Here is a 25,663-nt window from a genome sequence, read left to right as displayed (position 1 = left end):
ACATCAGGTCCTGCAAGATCTCAATGAGATATCGTTGAATGTAACTGACAATATTGACTTTTATCTGCGACCTGAGATCCTAGAACTCTGGGAAGGTTAGAGAAACCCCACCCCTCCTCTGTAGTCCAGAAGTGGCTCACAGCGGGGAGCCACCTTCCCCCAAAGCCTGAGGCCTCAGGGTGCACTCTGTTGACCTCAGTCACAGGTTCTCCCAATCCCCGCTCTTTAATTCACAGATGATTAGTTGAGCTGCTAGTCCCCACTAATCCATCCGAATAACAGGCTTGTCAGCCAAACTTCACATTTTCTGCATGCCCCCAGGCTCCGGAACCTTGACCCACCCTCCACCTTCTTGAAGGTCCCTCCAGAGAATTGAAAGACCTCAGGGTAAAATATTTCCTGATCTGCTACCCAATCAAGTCACTTTCTCTCACTTTCCTATACACATTTGTTCCTAATCTTACTAACGCTTCCCTCTGAAGAGAATCCCTTCTGCCTAACCTTGGGACTCGAGCAGAGCTTATGCCAGTCCCCGGGGCCTACTGCAATAACCCCTTTCATTCCGTCCATAATCTTTCCAAAAAAGTGTATTTTACCAAGTCTGAACCTCTTTTTTATTTAACACAATTCTTGGACTATTTTATCTGCCCTGTATCCTGTGTAACGCACTGAATTCATGTGCACGTGGAATGAATACTCCACTTTGGGTCAATCCTCACCACTCTTCAATGTTATAAAGAGGCCGGGTTCATCCTGTGGCAACACAAAATGCAGCCGAATAAATTAGGCCTGATTGTCTTCTAGCGTTTCCTGCAACAGGCTGCAGGAAGCATGGCTTTTAGCTACTACAAGGGGCTCTCGGGCGTCGAACCACCTGCAGTTCTCATAGGAAGAAGGGCGGGGCGAGGGTGATTTACAACAGAAAAGAAAGGCGCATTCTTGGGCCGAGGCGTCTTTTCTGTGGGGGAAGAGGGTGAGAGGATGTTTATCATGCAGATGGCCTCTTCTTTCTCAGGAGAGGATTCTTTAGGCTGCTTACCTTACTGGTACTTCACTGGAAAATTCCAGAGTAGTTGATGAAGATTACATTTCTCCCTTCGCTTTAAAAAAAAGGGGGGGGGGGAGGGGTGATTACATGTGGGAGAGGTTGGAGCTGTAATTACATCAGTTATTAAATCTAAGTTTGTTCTCTTGAGCTTTTACCACGAGTTGTGCCATTTTGGGCCTGTGGCTTTTTCTTATGAATCTATTTACGATCCACACACTTAAAATTAGTTGCTTGGTCCTCAGACCCATTATTTAAACCCTGTAAACCCAGTGGTTACACTTGGGCGAATGGTCAGGGGTTACTGACCCGATGCTCTTACTTTATGACTCATCGTTTTCCTTCATTGGACGTGAGTCAGACAAAGGTCCTGTATTTCCTGGCAATATTCGTTAGTCACGGAACAGTCACATGTATTTGCACAAAGAAGTGCCCTTCACCTGGTGAATCTCATGGGGAGGATGGAATCTGAGGAAGGGAATTCCCACAGCTGAAGGGATTCGTGTTGATTTAACTTCAGAGCTTTGTCTCACCGATGGTGGCTTTCAATTTTACCCCAAATGGAAATACACTAACATTCTCAACTAGTTAAATAAATAAATAAATAAATAAATAAATACAATTAAAAAGCTAATGATAACTGACAACAAATAATCCTGGGCTAAGAATGGAAAAGGGAGAGTGTTTAGGTCCTTGCTCCACAGGCCACGCGTCAGGACCAGGCTGCCTAGGCATCGGGCACCTGGGCCCTGCTGGGCTCCTTGATTTTTCCCTCCGGTGGGGGCGGAGGGAGGGGAGGAGCACAAACAATTAGGTGACGATGTAGAACAGAAAGATGTCTCAGCATATGAAAGCCCTGAGCCAAGTGATGAGTTAGAGCAAAGGAATGAAATAACTGAGCCCCCGGAAGGGTTTCCTGTGGAAACGATTGTCATGCGTAAAGGAGATTTTGTTCCAAAGACTGACAAGATCCTCAGCCATTGGAAACCATGGACGGGTGGCCCTGAACCAGAATCAGGGTGGATGGCTGAGTTCTGAAAACCAGGGCGAGTTGGCTTCAGCATATAAATGTGATAGATGCCTTGATTTCAATGTTATGTTTTTGAAAAGTGCATACACTTAATTTTTCTGTAAAATATGATCACTAATATGCGAAAAATATTTCCTTGAGGAAAAGTAAAAAAAAAGAGTGGAGGGGGAGTGTTTAAAAATGTGTGGGAAACAGAAGGGATTCAGCACTTGGCTTCCACCTGCACCAAGGGAGTGGGGGTCTCCTTAAGGTGCGGAGTCTGGCTTGTAGGTCAAGGGTGGTGCCCAAGGCTCTGCATTTCCAACCAGTTCCTGGGTGACTTGTTGCTAGTGGCTCCGGGACCCCAATTTGAGTAGCCAGGCCCTAGAAGAAAGTGTTAGACCAAATAATCGCATCCAAATCATCGACTCGATACCTCCTCCCTGGGAACTGACCTTTAGGCCAATTCACAACCGACATTCCCTTTTGCTGAGACCACATTCCACTTGCTAAGACCAGTATTGTCCCCCTGGGTACCCCCCGGCCCAGAGAACTCTGCACCCAGAAACAGCCTGCCTGGAGTCCTTTAAAATCTCCCGACTCCCCGTCCTGGGTGCTGCCGCCAGGTGGGGCTCAGCCCATATGGTTTTCCAGACGACCTAACAAATTCATAATTTTTACCCCTTTCGGCCTCGTGTGCTCCTCCTTCGGCGACCCTAACAGAAAGGAAACTATAGAATCAACTGGGAAGCAAGGGTCAGGGGGAATCAAGCCCGTTCCTCCAGGACCCAGGCCAGTACAGGAAACCTGGGATGCAGGAGGCCCCGATGAAGGAAAGAGGAGGATGTCTCCCAGGAGGAGCTGTGGCAGAGAAGTGAGACGAGAGGCAGCCGGGCAGGGGCAGGGGCAGCAGGTCGCAGATTTGCGGCTCTAAAGACAAGTGCTTATGAACCGACTCCGGGGTCTGAGTAAAACAGCTGTAGCTATGGAGGCAGTTGGGAAGGTGAGGTAAACCCTTTGCTAATACACAAAAGCTCAGATGTCTTTTTTTAAAATATATTTTATTGATTTATTACAGAGAGGAAGAGAGAGGGATAGAGAGCCAGAAACATCGATGAGAGAGCAACATCGACCAGCTGCCTCCTGCACACCCCCTACCGGGGATGTGCCCGCAACCAAGGTACATGCCCTTGACCGGAATCGAACCTGGGACCCCTCAGTCCGCAGGCCAGATGCTCTATCCACTGAGCCAAACCGGTTTCGGCGAGAAAGCTCGGATGTCTTGTTTCCTTTTCCGAAAAAGTAAAATTCAATCAGGGGTTTAGGATTAAGCAATTACAAATGAAGCCCATTCGCTGTGATTTGGACATGGCTGCCTTGGTTACAACAGCAACGAGGGAGACACGAGGAAGCTGAACAGGTCTCTCCCGGAGGTTTCCTCCTGACGCTGAAGTGAGAAAGCAAGTCAACTATCGTACAAACAAGGTACTGAGTCCGGGACTGTGGTCTCTGGGTGCCAGACTGCCACCGGCAGGTGCTGCCCCGGCTTTGCTGTTGGGAGGAGGGGGGGGAGAGAAAGCCAAAATCGAAAGGATGCATCTCCCTGCAAAAAGATGGGAATTAAAGAACTGGCAAAGAAGTCGATTTCAGCCAAAGGAGGATAATTTCTTTTAGCTGTTAAACACCAGTTTCCTTCACTTGATTTTTTTAATCACTTCACAAGTTACACTGAAGAACTATTTGATCCTCCTCTGTGACTAGACTGGGAATGATTTGACCCTTTTCAGGATGAAACATTGTAACCATATTGGCCAACAAATTCCTCCCTAACCTCCCTTCAAGTAACCTTATTGTGCTTTCTCACGGAGGATTTACCCCCTGGCCTTTCATTTCACTTTACCTCTCTGCATTGTGAAACAACACTGCCCTCGGGCGCGTCTGGATGCTGGCGAACCACCCATTTTTTTCCTGCCCTTTCTCCGCTTGCCCCTGTAGCTTAAGAAATGCAAAGGAACAGGACCCTCGGCGCCGTGGCTCCCACCCCCGAACACGGAAACAGTAGGAAAAGGCAGGGGCGGTATTTCATAAACCTGTTTGGGCGGCACATGTTATCAGCCTGTTTGGGCTTGGAAAAGAATGGTGTCATTGCTTAAGACTGCAGCCAAACTGAGAAAGACCAATCTCACATGATCTCACTTATTTGTGGAATCTAGTGAACAAATGAATTGAACAACAAAATAAGTCTCGAAGCAGGGAGGGATGGAAGAGGTTGACATACCTCCATGTAGGGTGGGGGAAGCGAGAGAGTTAAATCAAAGAACTTATATGCACTGGCCACGGAGAAGGGCAATAGGGTGGGAAGACCTGGGGGCGGGTAGGGGCTGGGAAGAGGGGGAGATAGAGGAGAGGGGGAAATGGGAGAAATCTGTAACGCTGTCCACAATAAAAAATATATTTAAAATTGAAAAAAAAAAAGGGTAGTCGAAGAATTAAAGAAGAGAAATAGTGATGGTTCATCTAAATACCTAGATTTTATCAGTTGGGGAAAAGGTTGCAGCGTCTCTTAAACCAGTGAAAATTCAAATGTGGGTCTCGCGTTCAGATTGGACAGAGATAATGTTTTGACGTCGCTCTGAACATCCACCAATCAGACACCACACTTTGCTGTGACACCATATTTGCATACCAAGTTCTACATAAAAGGGAGACATTCCCCCTTCTCTACTCTCTCTCCTCTCGCCTACAGCATCCACTGAGCTCCCGACCATGCCCGAGCCCGCCAAGTCGGCGCCCGCCCCGAAGAAGGGCTCCAAGAAGGCGGTGACCAAGGCGCAGAAGAAGGACGGCAAGAAGCGCAAGCGCAGCCGCAAGGAGAGCTACTCGGTGTACGTGTACAAGGTGCTCAAGCAGGTGCACCCCGACACCGGCATCTCGTCCAAGGCCATGGGCATCATGAACTCCTTCGTCAACGACATCTTCGAGCGCATCGCGGGCGAGGCGTCGCGCCTGGCGCATTACAACAAGCGCTCGACCATCACGTCCCGCGAGATCCAGACGGCCGTGCGCCTGCTGCTGCCCGGCGAGCTGGCCAAGCACGCCGTGTCCGAGGGCACCAAGGCCGTCACCAAGTACACCAGCTCCAAGTGAGGCGCCGCGGCCTGACTCCTCACCCCAAAGGCTCTTTTCAGAGCCACCCACACCTTCACGTAAAGGGCTGAGCACGGCACGTCCTGGTGCTGAGCATCAGGGCCAACGTCCGGGAGGGGTCCCCGCGGGTAGACTCCCCATCCCCCGTGGTGATCGTGCCCCGCACTCGCCCCCCAGGAGTGGAACCCTAAGGGGCAGCGCTCACTCACCTTCACATTCCCCGTGGGCGGGAGACGCGGCTCTCCATGGGGCTCCTATCTGGGCCGTGGCGCTCCAGTTCCCGGATATAAAACGTCATCACTTGGCGCCGAAGGCCTCGCCAGCGTTTGAAAATCCCGCTCTCCAGGCGCGGGACGGCCTGTAGGTGTCGCTGCGGCTCCCCCTCCCCCCGCGGAGCTTCCGGCTCTAATTACCGCCCCGCCCGGGGCCGTTAGGGACCTCGCTCGGCGCTGTATCTCCGGGTCTTTAGGGACATTTTGTTGGGCGCCCGCAGCGCTCCTGGGAGAGGAAAATGGTTACAACTGCTTTCATCTCCTTGGTCTTTTAGGACGGCGCTTAGGATTAGGTTTGTGGTTTGTTTTTTAATGGCCAAGCACACAATCCTCCCCACACTTGTAACTCAGACCCGCACCCGCAATTCCCAGGGCTCAGTCTCAATTGGTTCATTGTTTGCAGCCTCCAGTCTGTTCCCATCCGGCCTCCACGTCTCCCCAGACTCCGTTCAGCAACTGGGGGGCGGGGGAAGGGGGGGGTTCCTGGTCAGGAGGAAAGGGACCCGGGCCAGTCTGGACGTGGAGGGAAATAATGTGGGAATAGAAAATGCTTTTCTTTAAAAAAAAAAAACATAATTTGAGCTAAAAAGATCTCAAATGCTCCAGATGCTTTCCCAGGTCCATGCGCTGGGCACTCAGGTGTGGAAGCCTATGGTCTGTGAACCAGCAATGCTGAGCGGACCGAAACCCTAAGAATAGGCCCCCAAAACGTCCCTCATTTACCTGGGAACGGGCAGAGGCTGGCTTCTGGGTGACAAAGGCTGGGTTAGGGACAGGACACCCATGTTAACGCAGCAAAAAACTGCCATCACTGTCCTTTGGGAACACGCCTATGCACGATTCCCAGCCACCAATTTATTACCAAAATGGCAGCATCCGCCCATTAGCTCAGTGGACAGTTCAACCAACAAACTTGGGGTCTGGGTTGGACTCCTGGGAAGGGCACCTGCCTTCGTTGCAGACTTCTTGTGTTCCTGCCGCTTCCCCTCCCCGACCCCCACCCCCGACCCTTCCTTCTAAAAAAACTCTTGATGGACAAAGACTTCTCAGGCGAGACAACTTACAAACCCTTAACTGATCCGCTGCCGGGACGAGAACCTGCAGAGAGAAAGATAGCAACAGCCCTTTTAAGTGAGTGGGTGGGCGGCCCTGAAAAGGGCCTTTGGTTTCGCTGCAGGAGCCGGTCGCCGGAGGCTCAGCCGCCGAAGCCGTAGAGGGTGCGGCCCTGGCGCTTGAGCGCGTACACCACGTCCATGGCCGTGACCGTCTTGCGCTTGGCGTGCTCCGTGTAGGTGACGGCGTCGCGGATCACGTTCTCCAGGAACACCTTGAGCACCCCGCGCGTCTCCTCGTAGATGAGCCCGGAGATGCGCTTGACGCCGCCGCGCCGCGCCAGGCGCCGGATGGCGGGCTTGGTGATGCCCTGGATGTTGTCGCGCAGCACCTTGCGGTGGCGCTTGGCGCCGCCCTTGCCCAGGCCCTTCCCGCCTTTGCCGCGACCAGACATGGTGGGTCCGGAGCTGCTAACCCTGAAGCGAAATGGCGTGGCGAGCGCTGCTCAGCGTATTTATAGTCGTGGGACGGACCTGATTGAAACCCAAATAGCAGGCGTGGCAACCCACTCAGTTCCCGCCCTTTGCACCTTTGTCCCCGCTCGGAGCTGTGGAAACCCGGGGTGGCGCCGGAAGCCACGCAGAGTCCGGAGGGGGAATCTTTAAAGGCTGGGTATGTGGATATGATTGATATGTGGATCTTGGTGGGTTTGCAGACGGTACTTGAAGCCTTTAAGTGGGACGTCTCATCCACTTTCCACCAGGAAGCCATGTTGTTCCTCATAAAGATACTTATAGGAGCTAATCTATGCCAATTGCTTAATATCTGCAAAAATACAACGCAAAAAACAAACACCACACACACAAATAAAACAGCCACATCACTAATTATCCCTCTCAGTACGCACTCCTCTAAAATGGTGAGTACTGAGATAGTGTCCTAATTTGCTGAAACTTTCTGGGGGGCTATGGAAAAAAAAATTTCCCTCCCATCTTCAAAGTTCTAGGTGGGCTAATATCAACACAGGTCAAAGGGAGAAAGCCGGAATGTAATACATTCACATGGGGAATTAACATGAAAATCCCAAAGATGGGCAAAATGAAGTATAAATGTCATTTTGAACAAAGGGGAAAAGGGCTTTGGGATTTCAAAGGCGAAATAGGCAATTTACTGGTAACAAAAGTGGAAAACCGAATTTCTTGCTAGACAACTCAGAAACAATGGGAGAAAGGGAAATCTAAGGAACAGATTTTTGCTTTGATCCTTCCTGACTACCATACTTAATTCTTTGGTGCTAAAATGTGTTTTCTAAAGTGATTATGCTCCAGTTCCCTTCCTAAAGCAGGCTTCTCTGTCTGAATCTCAATAAGGAGACACTTGCCCTAGCCGGTGTGGCTCAGTGGATAGAGTGTGGGCCTGCAGACTGAAGGGTCCTGGGTTCAATTCCGGTGAAGGGCACACACCTGGGTTGCCAGCTCGATCCCTGGTTGGAGGCGTGCAGGAGGCAGAGGATCAATGATTCTCTCTCATTGTTGATGTTTCGATCTTTCTCTCCCTCTCCCTTCCTCTCTGAAATCATTAAAAAAAAAAAAATTAAAGGAGACACTTTTCCTGCTTGTGTTGGGCTTCAATTTATTTTAGTTCCAAACTAGTGGCCTGGTGCACGAAATTTGTGCACATTAAAAGGGGATTAATGAGAGGAAATTATTTAATATTGCTATTTGCCTTTCTCTATAATAGAAGTGTCAGAGATTAAAGAAAATTAGTAAAATGTGTCAGGAGCCAAGAGTTGGTCAAAGGAGTAACTCTGACCTTACTTCAGTAAGTTACTGAAACAGAAACTCACGGGAACTAGGCCCACTTCCTCTTGCCTGAGGACAAAGCATTCTTTCCATAGTTGCCCTTTAACCGCCATATTCTTTATCTATAGTCAGCACCCTTTACGACTTTAGCCGATTATCTAAGTCCACAAGACCCGTTCAGCCCCCACCCCTCCTAGGCATCTCCCCTTCTAGAAACCACATATAAGGAACACTGTAAGAATAAAATTTCGAGGCTTGATCAGAAACCCTTTTGTCTTGCCTCCATTCTTCTGCGTCCCTTGTCTGTCTCTCATTCTCTTAGGTGCGCCGCCTCGGTACCCTCGTTAGAAGACCCCGCTGGCCGGGGCAAAAATGTATATGAAAACCTTCCTCCTGTCAGAGTTTGGGGCTCACCATGGGACCCACAGTCAAGGCCCCACCCACACACATGCACCTCAAAATCGAGTGAGACCCAGATCCGGCTGCCCCTCCTCCCCCCAATTGGGCTGGATCCAGACCCTATTCAAGCCCTGCCGGGCAGGGGACGTAGCCTCAGGACGTAGCCTCAGGACGTAGCCCCCTGCCGGGCAGGGGACGTAGTCTCCTGGCCTGGTGCCAGGATGGGAGGGGCATGGGGCGCATGCCTTGAGGTCCCTGTCAAGCCCAGCTGGGTGGGGAGGCACAGCCTCAGGTCCCCTGGCCCAGTGCTGGAGCAGGTGTGTCCTGAGGTCCCCCGTCAAGCCCCGTCAAGTGGGTGGGGGTTTCCATCTGCGGTCCTCCAGCCTGGTGCTTGGGTGAGGGGCATGGTCTGAGTTCCCCCGAGACAGCACTGGGGATGCACCTTGAGGTCCCCTGTCAAGCCCTGCTGGGTGGGGGGTGCAGCCTGAGGTCCCCTGTCAAGCCCCACGGGGGCAGAGAGGGTGTAGCCTCAGGTCCCTGCTGATTGCTCGTTAAGGCTCCTTAAGGGAACTTGGCCTCAGCTGTGCAGCCATCTTTGTGACGGAGTGATGTCAATTAGCATATTCCCTCTTTATTAGATAGGAGTATCCGTATGCCAACGGGGTACATTGAAGGGAGTGCTCCTCCCAAACCCTGCACTTCTTTTGAGAGTAATTCACAACAATAAATACTTACATGCTTATCCATCACTCATTTCGCTGAGAAGTTCCAGCTGACATTGGGTAGACCTGGCTTTTTCTCCAAGGTTTGCAAGGAGGACCAAGCTCACGCCAAAGCTGCTCCATGCATTCACAGTATGTGGCGCTCTAGCTGGTTTGGTTCAGTGGAGAGAGCATGGGCCTGTGGACAGAAGGCGCCTGGGCCCTGGGGTTGATTCTGGTCAAGGGCATATGTCTTGGTTGTGGCTTCCTCCCTGGCCTGGGCAATATTTCTCTCTGTCTTTCCCTCTCTCTAAAAAAATCAATAAAAAATATTTCAAGTATTTAAAAATATTATTTTAAAGAAAGCAACAAAAACAAAAAACACAGTGTATGGAAACAAATTCCAGAGTGGAGTTCTTAACCTGGGGATTCAGACAGGATTCAGAGGGTCTGGGAACTTGTGAAAAAAAACAAAAAACACAACTTGATCTTTATTCTTAGTATCCCTCAACAGAATAGTAGCATTTCCTCTTTTTATGAAAACAGTTAACAGTGTAATTGGCTGGACCAGCGCTCTAGTCATATGACAATACAACTACAGCTGGTGATATCTCAAAACATCATTTAAATATATCACTCCTTCAAACTCTAATTCTTGGTCATAGGGGTAATCTTGTTTAATGTATTGATAAAGAAGCACATGTATTAATACTTCACCATTTGTATATTTTATAAATTTAATAACAGTAGTTTAGCATGGTTTTTTTGTAATCCTATGTATATTTTAATATCTTTTTAATTTTTTATTGATTTACAAACATGTTTTTTAATCCTACCCGGCGATATGTTTTTTATTGATTTGAGAGAGAGAGTGGAGAAAACCATTGATGTAACAGAGAAACATTGATGGTCAAGGAGAAAGGTTCACTTCCTGAGCTTTGCCGTGGGGTATCCCAGCGCTTGCCTTTCCTAGTGACACAGACTTCAGGTTGTTGGAGGCAAGCGTAAAGCTCGAGGAGCGAAAAAGAAAATCAAATCACTGCTACCAAACTCAAGGAGTTCGCCGCTTGGGCTGTTCTATTCAAGAGAGACGGTCGTTGGCCTGCACGTTTGTTTATTTGCAGCAGGTAAAGGAGACGGGTTCATGGTCAAAGCTGGGTTCATGGTCAAAGCTCTGTCCCGGGGAAGGAGGCTGAGCCAGAGCCCATACACTCTGTTCGGTTAGTTACATGTTGGTTTCTCCTTTGATGTTCATTTACCAGATTTGCTTCCTGTCAAGCTCCTTGTCTGTATCTGTGCCTACAAAACACTGCGCTCCATTTCAGCATTCAGCGAGACTCTTGTCCTGACAACTCTACCATCAATCTGTATCTTACTGAACACAAAGCAGAAGCTGTAATGGGCTTCCTATAAACCTATACTCTTTCTTAAATAAGAATTTGAGTAGTAACTATAGGACATTCTTGCTTTTAAGTTTCCCCTATGCTAAAGGAATCCTACATAAGTGTGTGTGTGCTGTGTATGTTCCTTAATGCTGCTGTTACTTGAATATTTTGCCAAATGTATCTTCCCCAAGCATGATAGACTTCTGTGCCCAAAAGCTCATGAACATATGGATAACATTCCCCTCTTTAAAAAAACAAAAACAGGAATGTTTTAACCTGTAAAAGGAACCACCTCTCTTTATGCCTTTATCTGAATCTACTCTGCCACCAGCTACTCTAACAGGCACAACTGCCCCGACAAGCATTGAATATTACATTCCCATTTTCTTAAATTAATATGGACTCCTTACAGCCAAAATTAGTCACCAAAGGCTACGCTAAACCTTCCTGACACAAAACAAAGGCTTTTCCTATGAAAAATTACTGGTATTCCAAGCATCCTTTCGGATCGCTCTTGTAGAGAAATCCTGGAAGAGCCTGTGCTATTTCTTCTCCCGTGAAAGCGATTTTCTGGGTAAATCTCGAGGAGAACACAGCAGGTGCTGACATGTACGGCAAGCCTAGAAGGTATAGAACATTAGTGGGGGGCAAGATACTGGAGACACAAAGGGGAATTTTTCTATTTTAAACGAAAATCAACAAGTGGACTCTCCGACCGGTGAATCTCTCAGGGTGTCGGGGGCTTTTGACAAAGGCTGAGGCCGAAGGGATGCCAATCGAAAGGCTACAGGATGACGGTCTCAAAGCCTGAGCTCTCCCGGTGAGTCGGAGAGTAAAATTGCTGCGGTCCTTCCATAGGAAATCTTAATATTTTGGCTTTCCTGAAATGGAACAAACACAATTCCGAGACGGGGCTGAGGCCGAGTTGCTCTCGGGCGGAAGAGGGAGCTGGGAGCCAATCAGCGCGCAGCGTGGCCGTGTGTTTATATAGACGCTCCGCGCCGCCGGCCGCACCGCTCGCAGACTCGTTTGTTGTTGTTTTTTAATCCGCCCGGAATCCTAACCCGCGACCATGTCCGAGACCGCACCGACCGCGCCGCCGGCTCCTGCGGAGAAGACGCCCGTGAAGAAGAAGGCGCGCAAGCCCGCCGGCGCCGCCAAGCGCAAGGCGTCCGGGCCGCCCGTGTCCGAGCTCATCACCAAGGCGGTCGCCGCCTCCAAGGAGCGCAGCGGCGTGTCGCTGGCCGCGCTCAAGAAGGCGCTGGCGGCCGCGGGCTACGACGTGGACAAGAACAACAGCCGCATCAAGCTGGGCCTCAAGAGCCTGGTGAGCAAGGGCACCCTGCTGCAGACCAAGGGCACCGGCGCCTCGGGCTCCTTCAAGCTCAACAAGAAGGCGGCCTCCGGCGAGGCCAAGCCCAAGGCCAAGAAGGCGGGCGCGGCCAAGGCCAAGAAGGCTGCGGGGGCGGCCAAGAAGACCAAGAAGGCCGCGGGCACGGCCACCCCCAAGAAGAGCGCCAAGAAGACCCCGAAGAAGGCCAAGAAGCCGGCGGCGGCCGCGGGGGTCAAGAAGGCGGCCAAGAGCCCCAAGAAGGTGAAGGCCGCCAAGCCCAAGAAGCCGGCCAAGAGCCCCGCCAAGGCCAAAGCCGCCAAGCCCAAGGCGGCCAAGCCGAAGGCCGCCAAGGCCAAGAAGGCGGCGCCCAAGAAGTGAGGACGCCCACGGACCCCTTGACTACAAAGGCTCTTTTCAGAGCCACCCAAGTCCTCTGACGGAGCTGGTGACACCACATTCCCTGGGGGGGGGGGGGGGAGGCGCGGGCGTGAGGCTGTTTTTTTTGTATGTTACACCTGGTGCTTGCTGGTCTGTAGCAATAAGAGAGTAAGTACACGTTTACTTTCCCAGGAAAAGGGGTTCGGCGCACCGGGGAGCTTTTGGGGTTCAGGTTGCCTAGCGCGCGCTTTTCTAGGTGTCCACTATTGTGCCCTTAAGACCCAACTCGGTATATCCAGAGAGGTTTTTATTGCTGAGTAGGAGTTGGGTGATAATCATGTATGAGAACCTGTGAATAAAAGTCAAGAGCTGTTAATTGTGGCAAATAAACCTATTAAACGTCCTAGTGCAGCTTTCCGCGTGTTTTTTTCGTCCTGTATTTCCTGCATGGAAGACCATACTTCAATTTGAAGTCACATAGTGATTATTCTGACGAGTTTCCTTGAGGGTAAAAACGATGCAGTAAGCTGCTTTCGCTACGGTTTACCAATTACCCGAAGCTAGGAGCTGCCATTGCTAATTATGCAAAACAGAATACTTAACACTGGGCGATGCAGGAGTGGATTAAGGACTGAGGACGTAGAGCACTTAGGATTTCGGTAACACTTGATCAAGAGGCATGCTGCACAAGTTCCCTTGAAATTACTTGAGTACCTGAGAGAAGTCCCACACTTGAGCGTACAGCACCTTCTAATTGAAGTTGTGGGTGGCTCTGAAAAGAGCCTTTGGGTTTTTGCTGAATTTTGTGCAATAACGTCTACGCCCTCTCCCCGCGGATGCGGCGCGCGAGCTGGATGTCCTTGGGCATGATGGTGACGCGCTTGGCGTGGATGGCGCACAGGTTGGTGTCCTCGAACAGCCCCACCAGGTAGGCCTCGCACGCCTCCTGCAGCGCCATCACGGCCGAGCTCTGGAAGCGCAGGTCGGTCTTGAAGTCCTGCGCGATCTCGCGCACCAGGCGCTGGAACGGCAGCTTGCGGATCAGCAGCTCCGTGGACTTCTGGTAGCGCCGGATCTCGCGCAGCGCCACGGTGCCGGGCCGGTAGCGGTGCGGCTTCTTCACGCCGCCCGTGGCCGGCGCGCTCTTGCGGGCCGCCTTGGTGGCCAGCTGCTTGCGGGGCGCCTTCCCGCCCGTGGACTTGCGCGCCGTCTGCTTGGTCCGAGCCATTGCAAAGGACAAGAAGCTAAACTGGGGATGAGTGAGAGGGCTGGCACTCAACCAGTATATATAAGGCAAGACCCGCTCTGATTGGACCAGTTATCTGTCCATCAAGTCTCAGACTCAAGTTACAGCAAGCGGCAATCACTTCCGGATAGGTGGGACTTCCGTTGGTTAAGACCGAACATTAACTTTTTCCTCCCAAGCACACTTTCAGTAGAGTGTTTTCTACCGTCTTTCGCCTCTATCGTCTTTACACCGTCTCTTGCACAATATTTCGGCGTTATCCCGGCAACAATGACATATTACAATGACATATGTTGTTCGCTTGATAAGAATTGTAAATTTTGGCGCTTAACCTGCCTTTCCTATGTTTCGTTTGAAAAGGCGCGCGCTAGATGTGATTGGCTAAGTGAAAGTGACATGTTTTTGCCTCAATCAAGTTTAGGAAGATGGATTTCAACATAAATTGCTTGATTTCCACATTTGACCTTAGACTATCTTCCCCCCACCCCCGAACTTGGAGGTTTATACATTTCCTGTTTTCATGTACTTTTCCTAAATGCAAAAAGACCATTAATTGAAGTGATTTTATTTTCTGTCGTAACTACATTAATATATGTATTACCCACTAATCAGCATCTTCACAGAAAGCATTCCACTACGTTTTACACTTTTACCTGAGGCTTGTGTAAAATGAAGTTTAAAAAATACTCAAATGTATAAATGATGCAAAGATTACTAAGAGCCTTTTTAAAGTAACGCTGAAGCCTGTGTTATTAAATTCTGCCTAAGGACACGAGGAGGGTGGAAGCGGGAAAAGGGTATTTGTAACATTATAAACAAGAAAAATTAAAAATAAAGAAAAGTGCATGACTACGGGCACAGAAAGTATTGTTTTCCTATTTGCAAACGGTTAAGGCCCAGCTGGGTTGCAGACAGACCTACAGGTGATTTGTCCTATTAAGATGCAAAACTACCCAACAAGAGACTGAAAAGGTGGTTTTATTGCGGCCGGTCATTAACTACATTTGCACTTAATTAGTCACCTTTGACCAAACATTGTCTTTGTATACAATGTATTTGTCTTAACCTCGAGGCATTGCTACATCGATTGTCTTAATTACCTGAAACCTGACACCTTTTGTTTCCACTGGGCTGCTAAGTTTTCCGCTTAATGTATCTTTTACAATGGTTGGTTAATTTTGCTCTTATGGGGTGTTTGCCGACATCTACAAGCCATTTACCAGCAGCTATTTAAAGAAAAAGCAAATGCAAGCCCTTTCAGTGAGAAGGTGGGTGGCTCTGAAAAGAGCCTTTGGTTTTGAACGCTGCGACTTGCCCCTCACTTGCCCTTGGCCTTGTGGTGGCTCTCGGTCTTCTTGGGCAGCAGCACGGCCTGGATGTTGGGCAGCACGCCGCCCTGCGCGATGGTCACCTTGCCCAGCAGCTTGTTGAGCTCCTCGTCGTTGCGGATGGCCAGCTGCAGGTGGCGCGGGATGATGCGCGTCTTCTTGTTGTCGCGGGCCGCGTTGCCCGCCAGCTCCAGGATCTCGGCCGTCAGGTACTCCAGCACGGCCGCCAGGTACACGGGAGCCCCGGCCCCGACCCGCTCCGCGTAGTTGCCCTTGCGGAGCAGGCGGTGCACGCGGCCCACGGGGAACTGCAGCCCGGCCCGCGACGACCGCGTCTTGGCCTTGGCTCGGGCCTTCCCTCCTTGCTTTCCACGTCCGGACATGTTCAGCTTCAGATATCAACACAAAGCAGACAGCAAAGTGAAACTGCAGCCGTGGCACTTTTTATAAAAATGTCTGGGCGCGAAAAAGAAGCTGTGTCATTGGCTAAATCTGCAGCTCTATTTGGCATTCTGATTGGGAAGATCTTATGACGTTCTCTGAATATGCACGATTCACACACAACAGATTATTACCTCATTTGCATACCACTTGTTATATAAGACAGATAACTCTCACTCCTCGCTTCCTATTTCTTTCTCCAGCTGAACAAGTCTGCTGAGCTCCCGACCATGCCCGAGCCCGCCAAGTCGGCGCCCGCCCCGAAGAAGGGCTCCAAGAAGGCGGTGACCAAGGCGCAGAAGAAGGACGGCAAGAAGCGCAAGCGCAGCCGCAAGGAGAGCTACTCGGTGTACGTGTACAAGGTGCTCAAGCAGGTGCACCCCGACACCGGCATCTCGTCCAAGGCCATGGGCATCATGAACTCCTTCGTCAACGACATCTTCGAGCGCATCGCGGGCGAGGCGTCGCGCCTGGCGCATTACAACAAGCGCTCGACCATCACGTCCCGCGAGATCCAGACGGCCGTGCGCCTGCTGCTGCCCGGCGAGCTGGCCAAGCACGCCGTGTCCGAGGGCACCAAGGCCGTCACCAAGTACACCAGCTCCAAGTGAGGCGCAAGGAGGCGGCCTGACTCCTCACCCCAAAGGCTCTTTTCAGAGCCACCCACGTTTTCCCATAAAAGAGCTGTGCACTGGCACGTCCAGGTCCTGAGCATTCGTGCCAGCATTCCGGAGGGGATCCCCGAGTCCCCCAGGTGGTAGGCCCAGGGCCTGCTCTCTGGACAATATGCCCCACACGCGGCTCCCATGAGTGTGTGTGAACGTGGACTGAAACCCAGGTCTCACTAAGTTATCCCTTCAAGCTGCTCGTCACCGTTTTTTAACGTTTTCGCAGGGACTGTGTGGGCTGGAGGAGATGCTTTATAAAGCTTCCAAATCGACCCTGAAATGTCTGGTCTGTTTTAAGTCAATCGTCACCCCAAAGCGCCTAACTGGCGACCACAACGCGCGTCCTCTAGGTGGCGCTGTGGCTCTGCGCCCGCCTTCCTTTGTGCGGCTGCAACGACTTCCCCCTCCCCCGCCCTTTGCCCGCGGCCTTCAGAGTCCTCGCCAAGCGTTTCATCTAAGGGTGTGGACACCTAACTCGAGGTTCTGTTCGGAGCCACTTACAGTCTCCGTAAAGGAACTGGATGCCTTTCGGTTCCAAGCACAAGGACTCCCGAGTCTGCTGAGCCTTTGTCCGTTCCAGGAAGACGTGTGCGGGAGCCCCGTGCACTCGGTAAAGGGGGCCTGTTCCTCCCGGGACCTTGTAGGGCGATCAGGCTGGAGCTGTGCACACCACGCTCCTTTGCAGTCATTTCCGGGCACAGCTAGCGGGGCTGGCGCTCTAGTTTGCTTCTGTGTCAGCTCCGGCCTTACCTTTTGGGTCAAGTGAATCCAGACAACCAAGGGATGGGGGGCTGCGGGTCACTACTTCAGCCGCTGGAGCAGACACAGGGTTGCATCCCATGTGAACGTTTATTCCAATCCAGCCGGCCCTAAGGGAGAGCAGCAGGTCACCCACAAGAATCTGCTCTGACCGCCCCCCCACCTGGCCCCCAGTTGGCTGGTTGGATGCACAGGATGCACACGAGGGAGAAGACGGCCACGCGGGCTGCAGGTGCAGCAGGGAAAGGGGAGGGGAGCGTCTGCAGTCCGGCCTTCAGGAGCTCAAAGTCCGAGAACCAAAGTGTCTCCTCTGTGATGTTACAAACAGCTCAGCCTGTTCCTGGGCCCGGAGGATGACCAGCGTTCCTGAGAGGAACTCCCGGAGGGAACCAGGGTCCCAGCGCAACCAACGAGTCAACGCGTGTCCTGTCCTTGGTCTGTTCTCAAATGTGTTTGTTTTCTGAGTCCTGGGCCCATGGAGGCGTCTTGTCTTTCTCCAGCCTTGTCTCCTCCTCCAGGTTCCCGGGTCTGAACGAGAACTCACCTCTAGTTAGTAAGGAGGATGGTCATTAGACATCTGTGGCTCCATTCTTATGGCACGCCCTTCCCCTGTGTCACCACCACTGGTTCCAGTTCCTGGCTTTGCCCCTCCACCCCCACCCCAGTCTGGATTCTAGGCTTCCAGCATCAGCTTTATAAGCACCCCCTCCCAAGATCTGAGCCTTATCTCTACCGGGACTCCCCTCCAAATTTCCAGACTTTAATAACTAACGTGTGTGTGTGTGTGCGCGCGCGCACGTGTGTGTATGCGTGTGTATGTGCACACGCTCTGAGCCCTGCTCTGGCTCCTGCTTCCTTCCGTTGTCCTTGGCACACCAATTCTACTCTTGCTTTTCAGTTTCCCAAAACCTGTGTCACGTTGATTCAATTATCTTTGCAAAAATAACCCGTCGTTTTCTGTTTTCCGGACAACAGGGCAGCTCCCCGCCCTGGCTGTAAAGGGCTGGTTCTGTTTTACACCTTAAAGAAGATGCTTAGGGTGCCCCTCTCAGCCCCAGGCAGGTGGGTCATCCTCGAAGACATGGTCCTTGCTCTCCAGGAGGCCAGCTGGGGCGGGGGGGAGGGTTTGTCAGCTTCAGCTCTCCCCGGACCCAGAGGGGAGTGCAGGCTACAGGCCCATCTCTGAGCCCAGCCAAGCCTCCCCGTTGGCCGACTCAGGAAACAAGACAGACGAGTTGGCGCACACCAAGGAAACAGAGGCAGCGGGGTGCTGGGGAAAGGAGAAACTCTAAGGAAAGGTACTTCCCAAGGTGCTAAGAAATCCATAGCTCTCTATAAAAGTGGTTTTTATTCTATGTAGACATCGTTGGAAGACCATAGCATCAGAAGACTGGGGTTGGGCCCTGGATGGTTGGGCTCAGTGGACAGAGCGTTGGCCTGTGGACTGAAGGGTCCCGGGTTCAATTCCAGCCAAGGGCACATGCCTGAATTGCAGGCTCAATCTCATCATTGATGTTTCTCTCTCTCCTCCCTCCCTTCCTCTCTGAAATAAATAAATAAATATATTTAGAAGAAAAAGGAGAAGACGATGACGACTGGGGTTGGAACTTGAGTTATGCCAGGTACATGAACTTTGGTTCTCACACCTTCTGTTATTTTACCTATTGTTAGGTCTGATCACACGCCCTCTCGTGGGAACTAACCTTTAGACCAATTCACAACCCACATTCCCTTTCTCTTACAACACATTCCACTTGCTAAGACCATTATCTTTCCCCTCTATAGAGAATTCTCCACCTAGAAAAAGCCCACCTAGAGTCCATTAAAATCTCTGACAATCCCCCTACCCCGTACCTGGTTGCTGGCACCATTTGGGGGCTCAGCCCCTCTGGTACCCAGATGACCTCATCCTATCTAATAAAAGAGTAAATTGACCATCACTCCAATACACAAGATGGCTGCCCCCATATGGACAAAGATGGCCACCATAAGATGGCCTGCAGGGGAGGGCAGTTGTGGGCAGTTAGGGGTGACCAGGCTGGCAGAGGAGGGCAGTTGAGGGGGACCAAGCCTGCAGGGGATGGCAGTTGGGGGGACTAGGCCTGCAGGGGAGGAATGTTAGGGGGGACCAGGCCAGCAGAGGAGGGTAGCTGGGGGAGACCAGGCCAGCAGGGGAGAGCAGTTGGGGGGGGACCAGGCCTGCAGGGGAGGAAAGTTGGTGGGGGGGGGCAGGCTTGCAGGGGAGGCAGTTAGGGGTGACCAGGCCAGCAGGGGAGGGCAGTTAGGGGCAATCGGGCCGGCCAGGGAGCAGTTAGGCGTCGATCAGGCTGGCAGGGGAGTGGTTAGGGGGCGATCAGGCTGGCAGGCAGAAACAGTTAAGGGGAATCAGGCAGAGGCACGTGAGCGGTTTGGAGCCAGCAATCCTGGATTGTAAGTGGGATGTCCAACTGCCCGTTTAGGTCCCAGATTGGAGAGGGTGCAGGCTGGGCTGAGGGACAACCTCCCCCATCCCCCATGCACGATTTTCGTGCACCGAGCCTCCAGTAAATTATAATTCCTTACCACTTTTGGCCTCGTGCGTTCCTCCTTTGGCGACCCTAACCTTATAAAATGAAAATATTGCTAAAATCTACTTCATTGACACTTGTGTTAAAACACATGAAATCATTATAATGACTATTTAGGGAGATTTACAGTTCATGAAGTTATTGATGGACATTTTACCATTACTCCTATACTTTGCCTATAATGAAGACCAGCTTTTGAAGTAGTAGTATAATACGAATAATAATACTGCAGTAGATGAAGTACTTCTCCATACGATTAGACTTTCTGCTGCTGTCTTCACACATTGTAGACACCTGTATAAAAGAAAACGCAGGTTGCTGCTGTTCAAATAAGATCAATTTCAAAATCATGTGAGCCTGGAATATTTATAAAGTTTACAGGCACCTATATTGATTTTTATACTAGTTACACATGCAAATTTAAATATTCGATCTCCTATATAATAAAGAGGGGATATGCAAATTGACCGTCACTCCACCTCAAATGATAGTGGCGCCCACAGCAGAGGCAAGGGTTTCCGTAACACAAGATGGCTGTGCCCACAGTGAAGGCCCAGTTCCCCTAAGGAGCCTTAACTAGCAATTAGCAGGGACCTGAGACTGCACCCCACCACCACCACCCTGGCGGGGCTTGACAGGGGATCTCAGGCCCCACCCCCCACCCAGTGGGGCTTAACGGAGGACCTCAAGGCACGCCTCCCGGCTCAGGCGCCAGGCCAGGGAACCTGAGGCTGCGCCCCCCACCCGGTGGGGCTTGACAAGGGTGGGACTGGCCGGGTCTGGATCTAGCCAAATGGGGAGGGGCCGGCCGGGTCTGAGTCTCGCACAATTTTGAGGTGCACGTGGGTGGGCGGGGACTTGACTCTGGGCCTGTGGTGCGTCCCAGACTCTGACAGGAGGGAGATTTTCATATACATTTCACTAATTTTCTTTCATCTCTGACACTTCTATTATAGAGAAAGGGCAAATAGCAATATTAAAATATCTCCTCTAATTAATCCCCTTTTAATGTGCACGAATTTCGTGCACCAGGCCACTGGTATAGTTATAATCTTAAAAACATCACTGAACACATTAGGCAATACTTAATGTACGTGAGGGCATTCATTTTCTATTGTCGGCCCAATGAATCATCACAATCGTGGTGAAATACACACTTAAAACTTTATAGTTCTGTAGATCAGCATTTGCACCTGGGTGTCCTTGAGCTAGAACCAAGGTGTTGGGGGGGCTGCAGTCCCTTGTGGGGTGCCCTTTCCAGCTCTTGGAGGGCTCTCCCCTCCCTGAGCTTATAACCTCTTTCCTTTATTTTCAAAGCCATGTCTTGGGCGAAAGCCTCCTCACGCTGCCACCTGTCTAGTTCAGCCTTCTGATTGCCTCGCTGGGATGACTTGGAGCATCTCATTGTAAATTACCGTGAATTAGCAGCTCCCTGTGTCAGCTGTGATCTAACATCACGGAACCCAAAGCTTAGGAGGTGGATACGCCAGGGTGGCGTATTCTGCCTGGCACACTACACTACATTGTTTAGAATTGGAAACAAAGCCACATCCAGTTCCTTTTGCTGCTCAGGGTGGGGAATGGGGAAAGAGGACATGTAGGTAGATGCACTATGGCAAACAACTTGAGGGAACTCGTGAATTTCTATCCTGGAACCAATCGAGTCCCTTTTCAACTTTCATGCCCATTAACCATCCTGCACCCGTTTTGAGAAGTTATGCTGCTTTAAGCAAGTGCACCCACTGAGAGAGAAGGAAGCGCTTTCCCTGACCACTAAGGGTTATTAAACTAAAGTCTTCTTCCCATGGAAGGATGTGTAAACACAGGAATTCACAGCATTTCAAACAGCATGTCAGTGCTTTAGCCACCTTCGTAGCCAAAGCGCCCAGTGGAAGAAATAAAAAGTCTGAGACTAAACCGGTTAGATACCTCTTATTTTCAACCCAACGCATTGCAAACACAAGACAGCAAGACACTTTTATAGATATAATCAAGGCAAAACAAGTTTGGAATCGGGTTTAGCAGTGAGAGTAGCAAGTAAAGCCCTTACAACTTTTTTTATATATATAAACCCTACAGCAGCCGGTATTGCCAGGCGGTCTCCCATCCAAGTACTGTCCAGGCCCGACCCTACATAGGTTCCCAGATCAGTCCTTACAACTCTTATGCTGACAAGGTGGGTGGCTCTGAAAAGAGCCTTTGGGTTCGAGAGGGGCCGCGGCGCCTCACTTGGAGCTGGTGTACTTGGTGACGGCCTTGGTGCCCTCGGACACGGCGTGCTTGGCCAGCTCGCCGGGCAGCAGCAGGCGCACGGCCGTCTGGATCTCGCGGGACGTGATGGTCGAGCGCTTGTTGTAATGCGCCAGGCGCGACGCCTCGCCCGCGATGCGCTCGAAGATGTCGTTGACGAAGGAGTTCATGATGCCCATGGCCTTGGACGAGATGCCGGTGTCGGGGTGCACCTGCTTGAGCACCTTGTACACGTACACCGAGTAGCTCTCCTTGCGGCTGCGCTTGCGCTTCTTGCCGTCCTTCTTCTGCGCCTTGGTCACCGCCTTCTTGGAGCCCTTCTTCGGGGCGGGCGCCGACTTGGCTGGTTCCGGCATTTTAACGCAAAAGAGAAACCTGCAAAGGAAAAAGGGAAGCTGTAAAATGTCCGCCTGGGTCTACAGCGTCTCCTTTTATAGAGGCTCTATGCAAATGAGGTCCCCGTGAGTGTCCCGATCTGATTTGATGATGTGTCAGTGACGAGCGCATGTAAATTCACTGGCACCGCATCACCTTTCTCATTGGTTGGCGGCGTCTGAGATAATTTTGAACCAATCACATCTCGCGTTTAACCATTCCACCCAGGACTATAACTTGCGTCCTGTTGCTTCCTCGGAACATTTCTCCTCTTTCTCTTCCTGTGGCTCTTCTGATACTGTCAGTGGCCAGCATGTCCGGACGCGGGAAGCAGGGCGGCAAGGCGCGCGCCAAGGCCAAGACGCGGTCGTCGCGGGCCGGGCTGCAGTTCCCCGTGGGCCGCGTGCACCGCCTGCTCCGCAAGGGCAACTACTCCGAGCGGGTCGGGGCCGGGGCTCCCGTGTACCTGGCGGCCGTGCTGGAGTACCTGACGGCCGAGATCCTGGAGCTGGCGGGCAACGCGGCCCGCGACAACAAGAAGACGCGCATCATCCCGCGCCACCTGCAGCTGGCCATCCGCAACGACGAGGAGCTCAACAAGCTGCTGGGCAAGGTGACCATCGCGCAGGGCGGCGTGCTGCCCAACATCCAGGCCGTGCTGCTGCCCAAGAAGACCGAGAGCCACCACAAGGCCAAGGGCAAGTAGAAGCCTGCGTCCCTTGGGCGATAACGCAAACAACTAAACCAAAGGCTCTTTTCAGAGCCACCCACCTCCTCAGTGAAAGGGCTTGCATTTCCCCGACTTTAGCAGCTAATTGAGCAATTCCTACCCACTTGAATGTGACCATTAAAACCAAGTTCTCTTAAGGGAAAGTGCTACAGTTGCTCCCTATTGTAATTGAGGCGATCAATGCAACATGCCTCGGGGTTAAAAGTGAAAGGCTTTGGTCTCTTGCAGTTCCCAGGATGAAGGGGAGGGGCCGCCCACTTTCCCTGAAAAGGTGAAGTCTTTCAGCCCAGGATGCGCGTCTAAATCTACATTTTATTAACAGCCGCTTGCTGAGGTTTTAATATGCTTGCCTCAAAGTGCTTAGTTTTTTTAAGCCGTTGGTCACACTGTACAAAAATGTTAGAAAAGATGAAACCCAATTTCTGGCGTCCCCTTGTACCGAAGGCAATTGCAGTTCTGTGCCAGGACTGTAGGTAGGACTCTATGGGACATGCTAGGAATTGTTTTGTGAACATGTCTGCTGTGTGCACATCATGTATGTGCTGCCATATTCCAGTAAACCTGCTGTCAGCCTCAACTCGGAGTAAAAGAAATGACAGAACAAAGGAGGGGTAGCTGACCAATCACACGTCAGGGCGGGCTTTTTAAATTTTACTGATGGCGGCATTCTTAAAATTTTACCGTCCCTTGGTCATCTGTCTCGTCAGAAAACAGTGAACGAAGCCCTGTAAAGTCAGCACTCAATGAAACCCGGTTTTCAGGGGCTCATTTTGGAGTGGAGTATAAACTCAAGACATTTTTCATCTCATGTCAGCCTTTACTGGGAAGCGAATCGCATTTCTCAAGGAAGCAAACAAGACCAATTCCAGCACAGCAGTGGGGCGGGGGTGGATGGCACAGAGAACCAGACTGACCTGTTCCTGCCAATAAGGCCACAAACCACCATTGCTCTAGGCCAGGTTCCTGGTCTCTGTAACTCGGGGCTCAGGCCAAGGCTATTGGGACGCCTGAACTGACCCAGGCTCCTTGCAAACCCATCGAAGTAACATGCCGCCCCACACCCTGATGCAGTGAGAGAGAAACGTCCTTGGAATCCTCGGGGTCTGGGTGTAGAGGAATCAAATGAGATGAGCATGTCGGGAGCCTCTCATTCACCGGCTAGTGGTGGCGGCCTCAAGAGCACATGGAGACCTGGCTTATCTCACAGAGAGAAACTGGTCTTTGTGCACTGAGCTTATGACCGTCATCAAAACGTAAAATTCAAAATCATATACCACGCCTCAAAAATACAGTACAAGTTTCTTACAGAGGATGAATTGTTAAGGGAACCATCGGGGAGAGAAACCTAGTTCAAGAGGAGATTATGAAGACTAAATATAGGAAAGTGGAGGAAACCAGAATAGTCACCCCAAAATATGCCTCTTTGACACAAAAATCATTTTGGGCTGAAGCATCAGGTGCAGGATGACCTCGCTCTTCCACCCCCTTTTCCTGCCTAAAGTCAGGATATAAATTGTGGAGACCACTCATGCCTCAGTGACGTGTGACAGCCCACGGGCACAAGAGGAATCGGCAAAGGAAGCTGACTCCTGGTTTCCTCAGGTATATTTCACCTCCCCCGATTGCCATCCTTAGAAGCCTGAAGCTGCATCCTTTCTCCTGTTCCTTCTGTAAAAAAAAAATTGACTGTACTTTGTTGAAGACGCTTTATAAACGGGAGCTCTAAGCCACATCTATGAATTAATCTTCCCTGGGTCTCTCTCAGGTATATATGAAATATACATATTAATAAACCTGATTTGCTCATCTCTGTTTCTCTTGGTCTTTACTTTGAGAAGGCTAAAAAGAAGGGCTAATTCCAATGTAACCCTGATATTTGGGGGATAGGGATCTGAATCCATGCCAGCAAGTTCAGTGTACATTCTTGATAACCTATAAGTAAGTCACTACCTCCTTCTCAGATACTGGTCTTGCAGAACCGGTTACAGAGGCCATGGGGCTGTGGACAGTGCACTGCCCCGGAGGGAGGGTTATTAACGCTGGCACCAGGCCAGACCATCAGATATGGCCTGGAGACCCCCAACACCTGTAGGCCTTCTTGCAAGGCCCTCGAAAAGGACCGGAAGCATAATCCATGTTTGCAGGATAAAGACCATAGGGAGATATAAGAGAGGGCCCGCTGCGTGTTCCTTCACTCAGATTTGGAAGGCTGCTCCCTGAGTCCGCCAGTGTATTAACAGTGTCCCTCCTCTTCTTTGAAGCATCCTTGGTTTTCTTTGGTCTTCTGCAACAACCTAAATGCCAGAGACAATAATTTTTTCATGGACATGGTTTTGTACTTCCACTGAATGGCTGGCTCTCTTTATTTATTTATTTATTTTTATTTTTTTATTTTTTTTGCACCACTGGAATGCAAAGTCTCTTGTACAGAAGCTGAAGTTCTCTTAGACAATAATTGCTTTAAAAATCAGGTTTGGCCCTGGCCGGTTTGGCTCAGTGGATAGAGCATCGGCCTGCGGACTCAAGGGACCCAGGTTCGATTCCGGTCAAGGGCATGTACCTTGGTTGTGGGCACATACCCAGTACGGGGTGTGCAGGATGCAGCTGATCGATGTTTCTAACTCTCTCCCTCTCCCTTTCTCTCGGTAAAAAAATCAATAAAATATATATTTTTAAAAAAAGAAAAACAGGTTTGGATACTTAGTCACCAAAAACACACTCATTTGGAACAAAAAGGTTAGCCGCAGATGTTCAGGTAGCCTCCAACTCCTGATA

At 50.8% G+C, this 25,663-nt stretch overlaps 8 protein-coding genes across 8 annotated transcripts; 4 read left to right on the top strand and 4 right to left on the bottom strand.

Annotated features, from left to right (window-relative positions):
• Positions 1 to 4,803: 4,803 nt before the first annotated feature.
• LOC129147947 (histone H2B type 1-C/E/F/G/I) lies at positions 4,804 to 5,246 on the top strand. The gene has a single exon (XM_054711932.1). The coding sequence runs from the start codon at positions 4,821 to 4,823 to the stop codon at positions 5,199 to 5,201; it is 381 nt and encodes a 126-aa protein (XP_054567907.1). The 5' UTR covers positions 4,804 to 4,820; the 3' UTR covers positions 5,202 to 5,246.
• A 1,373-nt stretch (positions 5,247 to 6,619) lies between these two features.
• Positions 6,620 to 6,999, bottom strand: LOC114233577 (histone H4). Its single transcript, XM_028153943.2, has one exon. The coding sequence runs from the start codon at positions 6,978 to 6,980 to the stop codon at positions 6,669 to 6,671; it is 312 nt and encodes a 103-aa protein (XP_028009744.1). The 5' UTR covers positions 6,981 to 6,999; the 3' UTR covers positions 6,620 to 6,668.
• A 4,799-nt stretch (positions 7,000 to 11,798) lies between these two features.
• Positions 11,799 to 12,574, top strand: LOC103291091 (histone H1.4). Its single transcript, XM_008147047.3, has one exon. The coding sequence runs from the start codon at positions 11,886 to 11,888 to the stop codon at positions 12,522 to 12,524; it is 639 nt and encodes a 212-aa protein (XP_008145269.2). The 5' UTR covers positions 11,799 to 11,885; the 3' UTR covers positions 12,525 to 12,574.
• Positions 12,575 to 13,250: 676 nt separating this feature from the next.
• On the bottom strand, positions 13,251 to 13,788 carry LOC129147940 (histone H3.1). Its single transcript, XM_054711919.1, has one exon. It carries the CDS (start codon positions 13,750 to 13,752, stop codon positions 13,342 to 13,344), a length of 411 nt encoding a protein of 136 aa, XP_054567894.1. The 5' UTR covers positions 13,753 to 13,788; the 3' UTR covers positions 13,251 to 13,341.
• A 1,290-nt stretch (positions 13,789 to 15,078) lies between these two features.
• Positions 15,079 to 15,505, bottom strand: LOC129147954 (histone H2A type 1). The gene has a single exon (XM_054711941.1). The coding sequence runs from the start codon at positions 15,479 to 15,481 to the stop codon at positions 15,089 to 15,091; it is 393 nt and encodes a 130-aa protein (XP_054567916.1). The 5' UTR covers positions 15,482 to 15,505; the 3' UTR covers positions 15,079 to 15,088.
• A 241-nt stretch (positions 15,506 to 15,746) lies between these two features.
• Positions 15,747 to 16,215, top strand: LOC129147948 (histone H2B type 1-C/E/F/G/I). Its single transcript, XM_054711934.1, has one exon. The coding sequence runs from the start codon at positions 15,770 to 15,772 to the stop codon at positions 16,148 to 16,150; it is 381 nt and encodes a 126-aa protein (XP_054567909.1). The 5' UTR covers positions 15,747 to 15,769; the 3' UTR covers positions 16,151 to 16,215.
• A 5,465-nt stretch (positions 16,216 to 21,680) lies between these two features.
• Positions 21,681 to 22,189, bottom strand: LOC103291092 (histone H2B type 1-C/E/F/G/I). The gene has a single exon (XM_008147048.3). It carries the CDS (start codon positions 22,137 to 22,139, stop codon positions 21,759 to 21,761), a length of 381 nt encoding a protein of 126 aa, XP_008145270.1. The 5' UTR covers positions 22,140 to 22,189; the 3' UTR covers positions 21,681 to 21,758.
• A 257-nt stretch (positions 22,190 to 22,446) lies between these two features.
• On the top strand, positions 22,447 to 24,690 carry LOC103291093 (histone H2A type 1-D). Its single transcript, XM_054711923.1, has one exon. The coding sequence runs from the start codon at positions 22,472 to 22,474 to the stop codon at positions 22,862 to 22,864; it is 393 nt and encodes a 130-aa protein (XP_054567898.1). The 5' UTR covers positions 22,447 to 22,471; the 3' UTR covers positions 22,865 to 24,690.
• The last annotated feature ends 973 nt before the right edge of the window (positions 24,691 to 25,663 follow it).

This window comes from Eptesicus fuscus, chromosome 22 (genome assembly GCF_027574615.1).
Source record: "Eptesicus fuscus isolate TK198812 chromosome 22, DD_ASM_mEF_20220401, whole genome shotgun sequence".
Taxonomy (NCBI): Eukaryota; Metazoa; Chordata; class Mammalia; order Chiroptera; family Vespertilionidae; genus Eptesicus; species Eptesicus fuscus.
The sequence above is the reverse complement of the archived record's forward strand: the minus strand, read 5'-3'. Positions and strand labels throughout refer to the sequence as shown.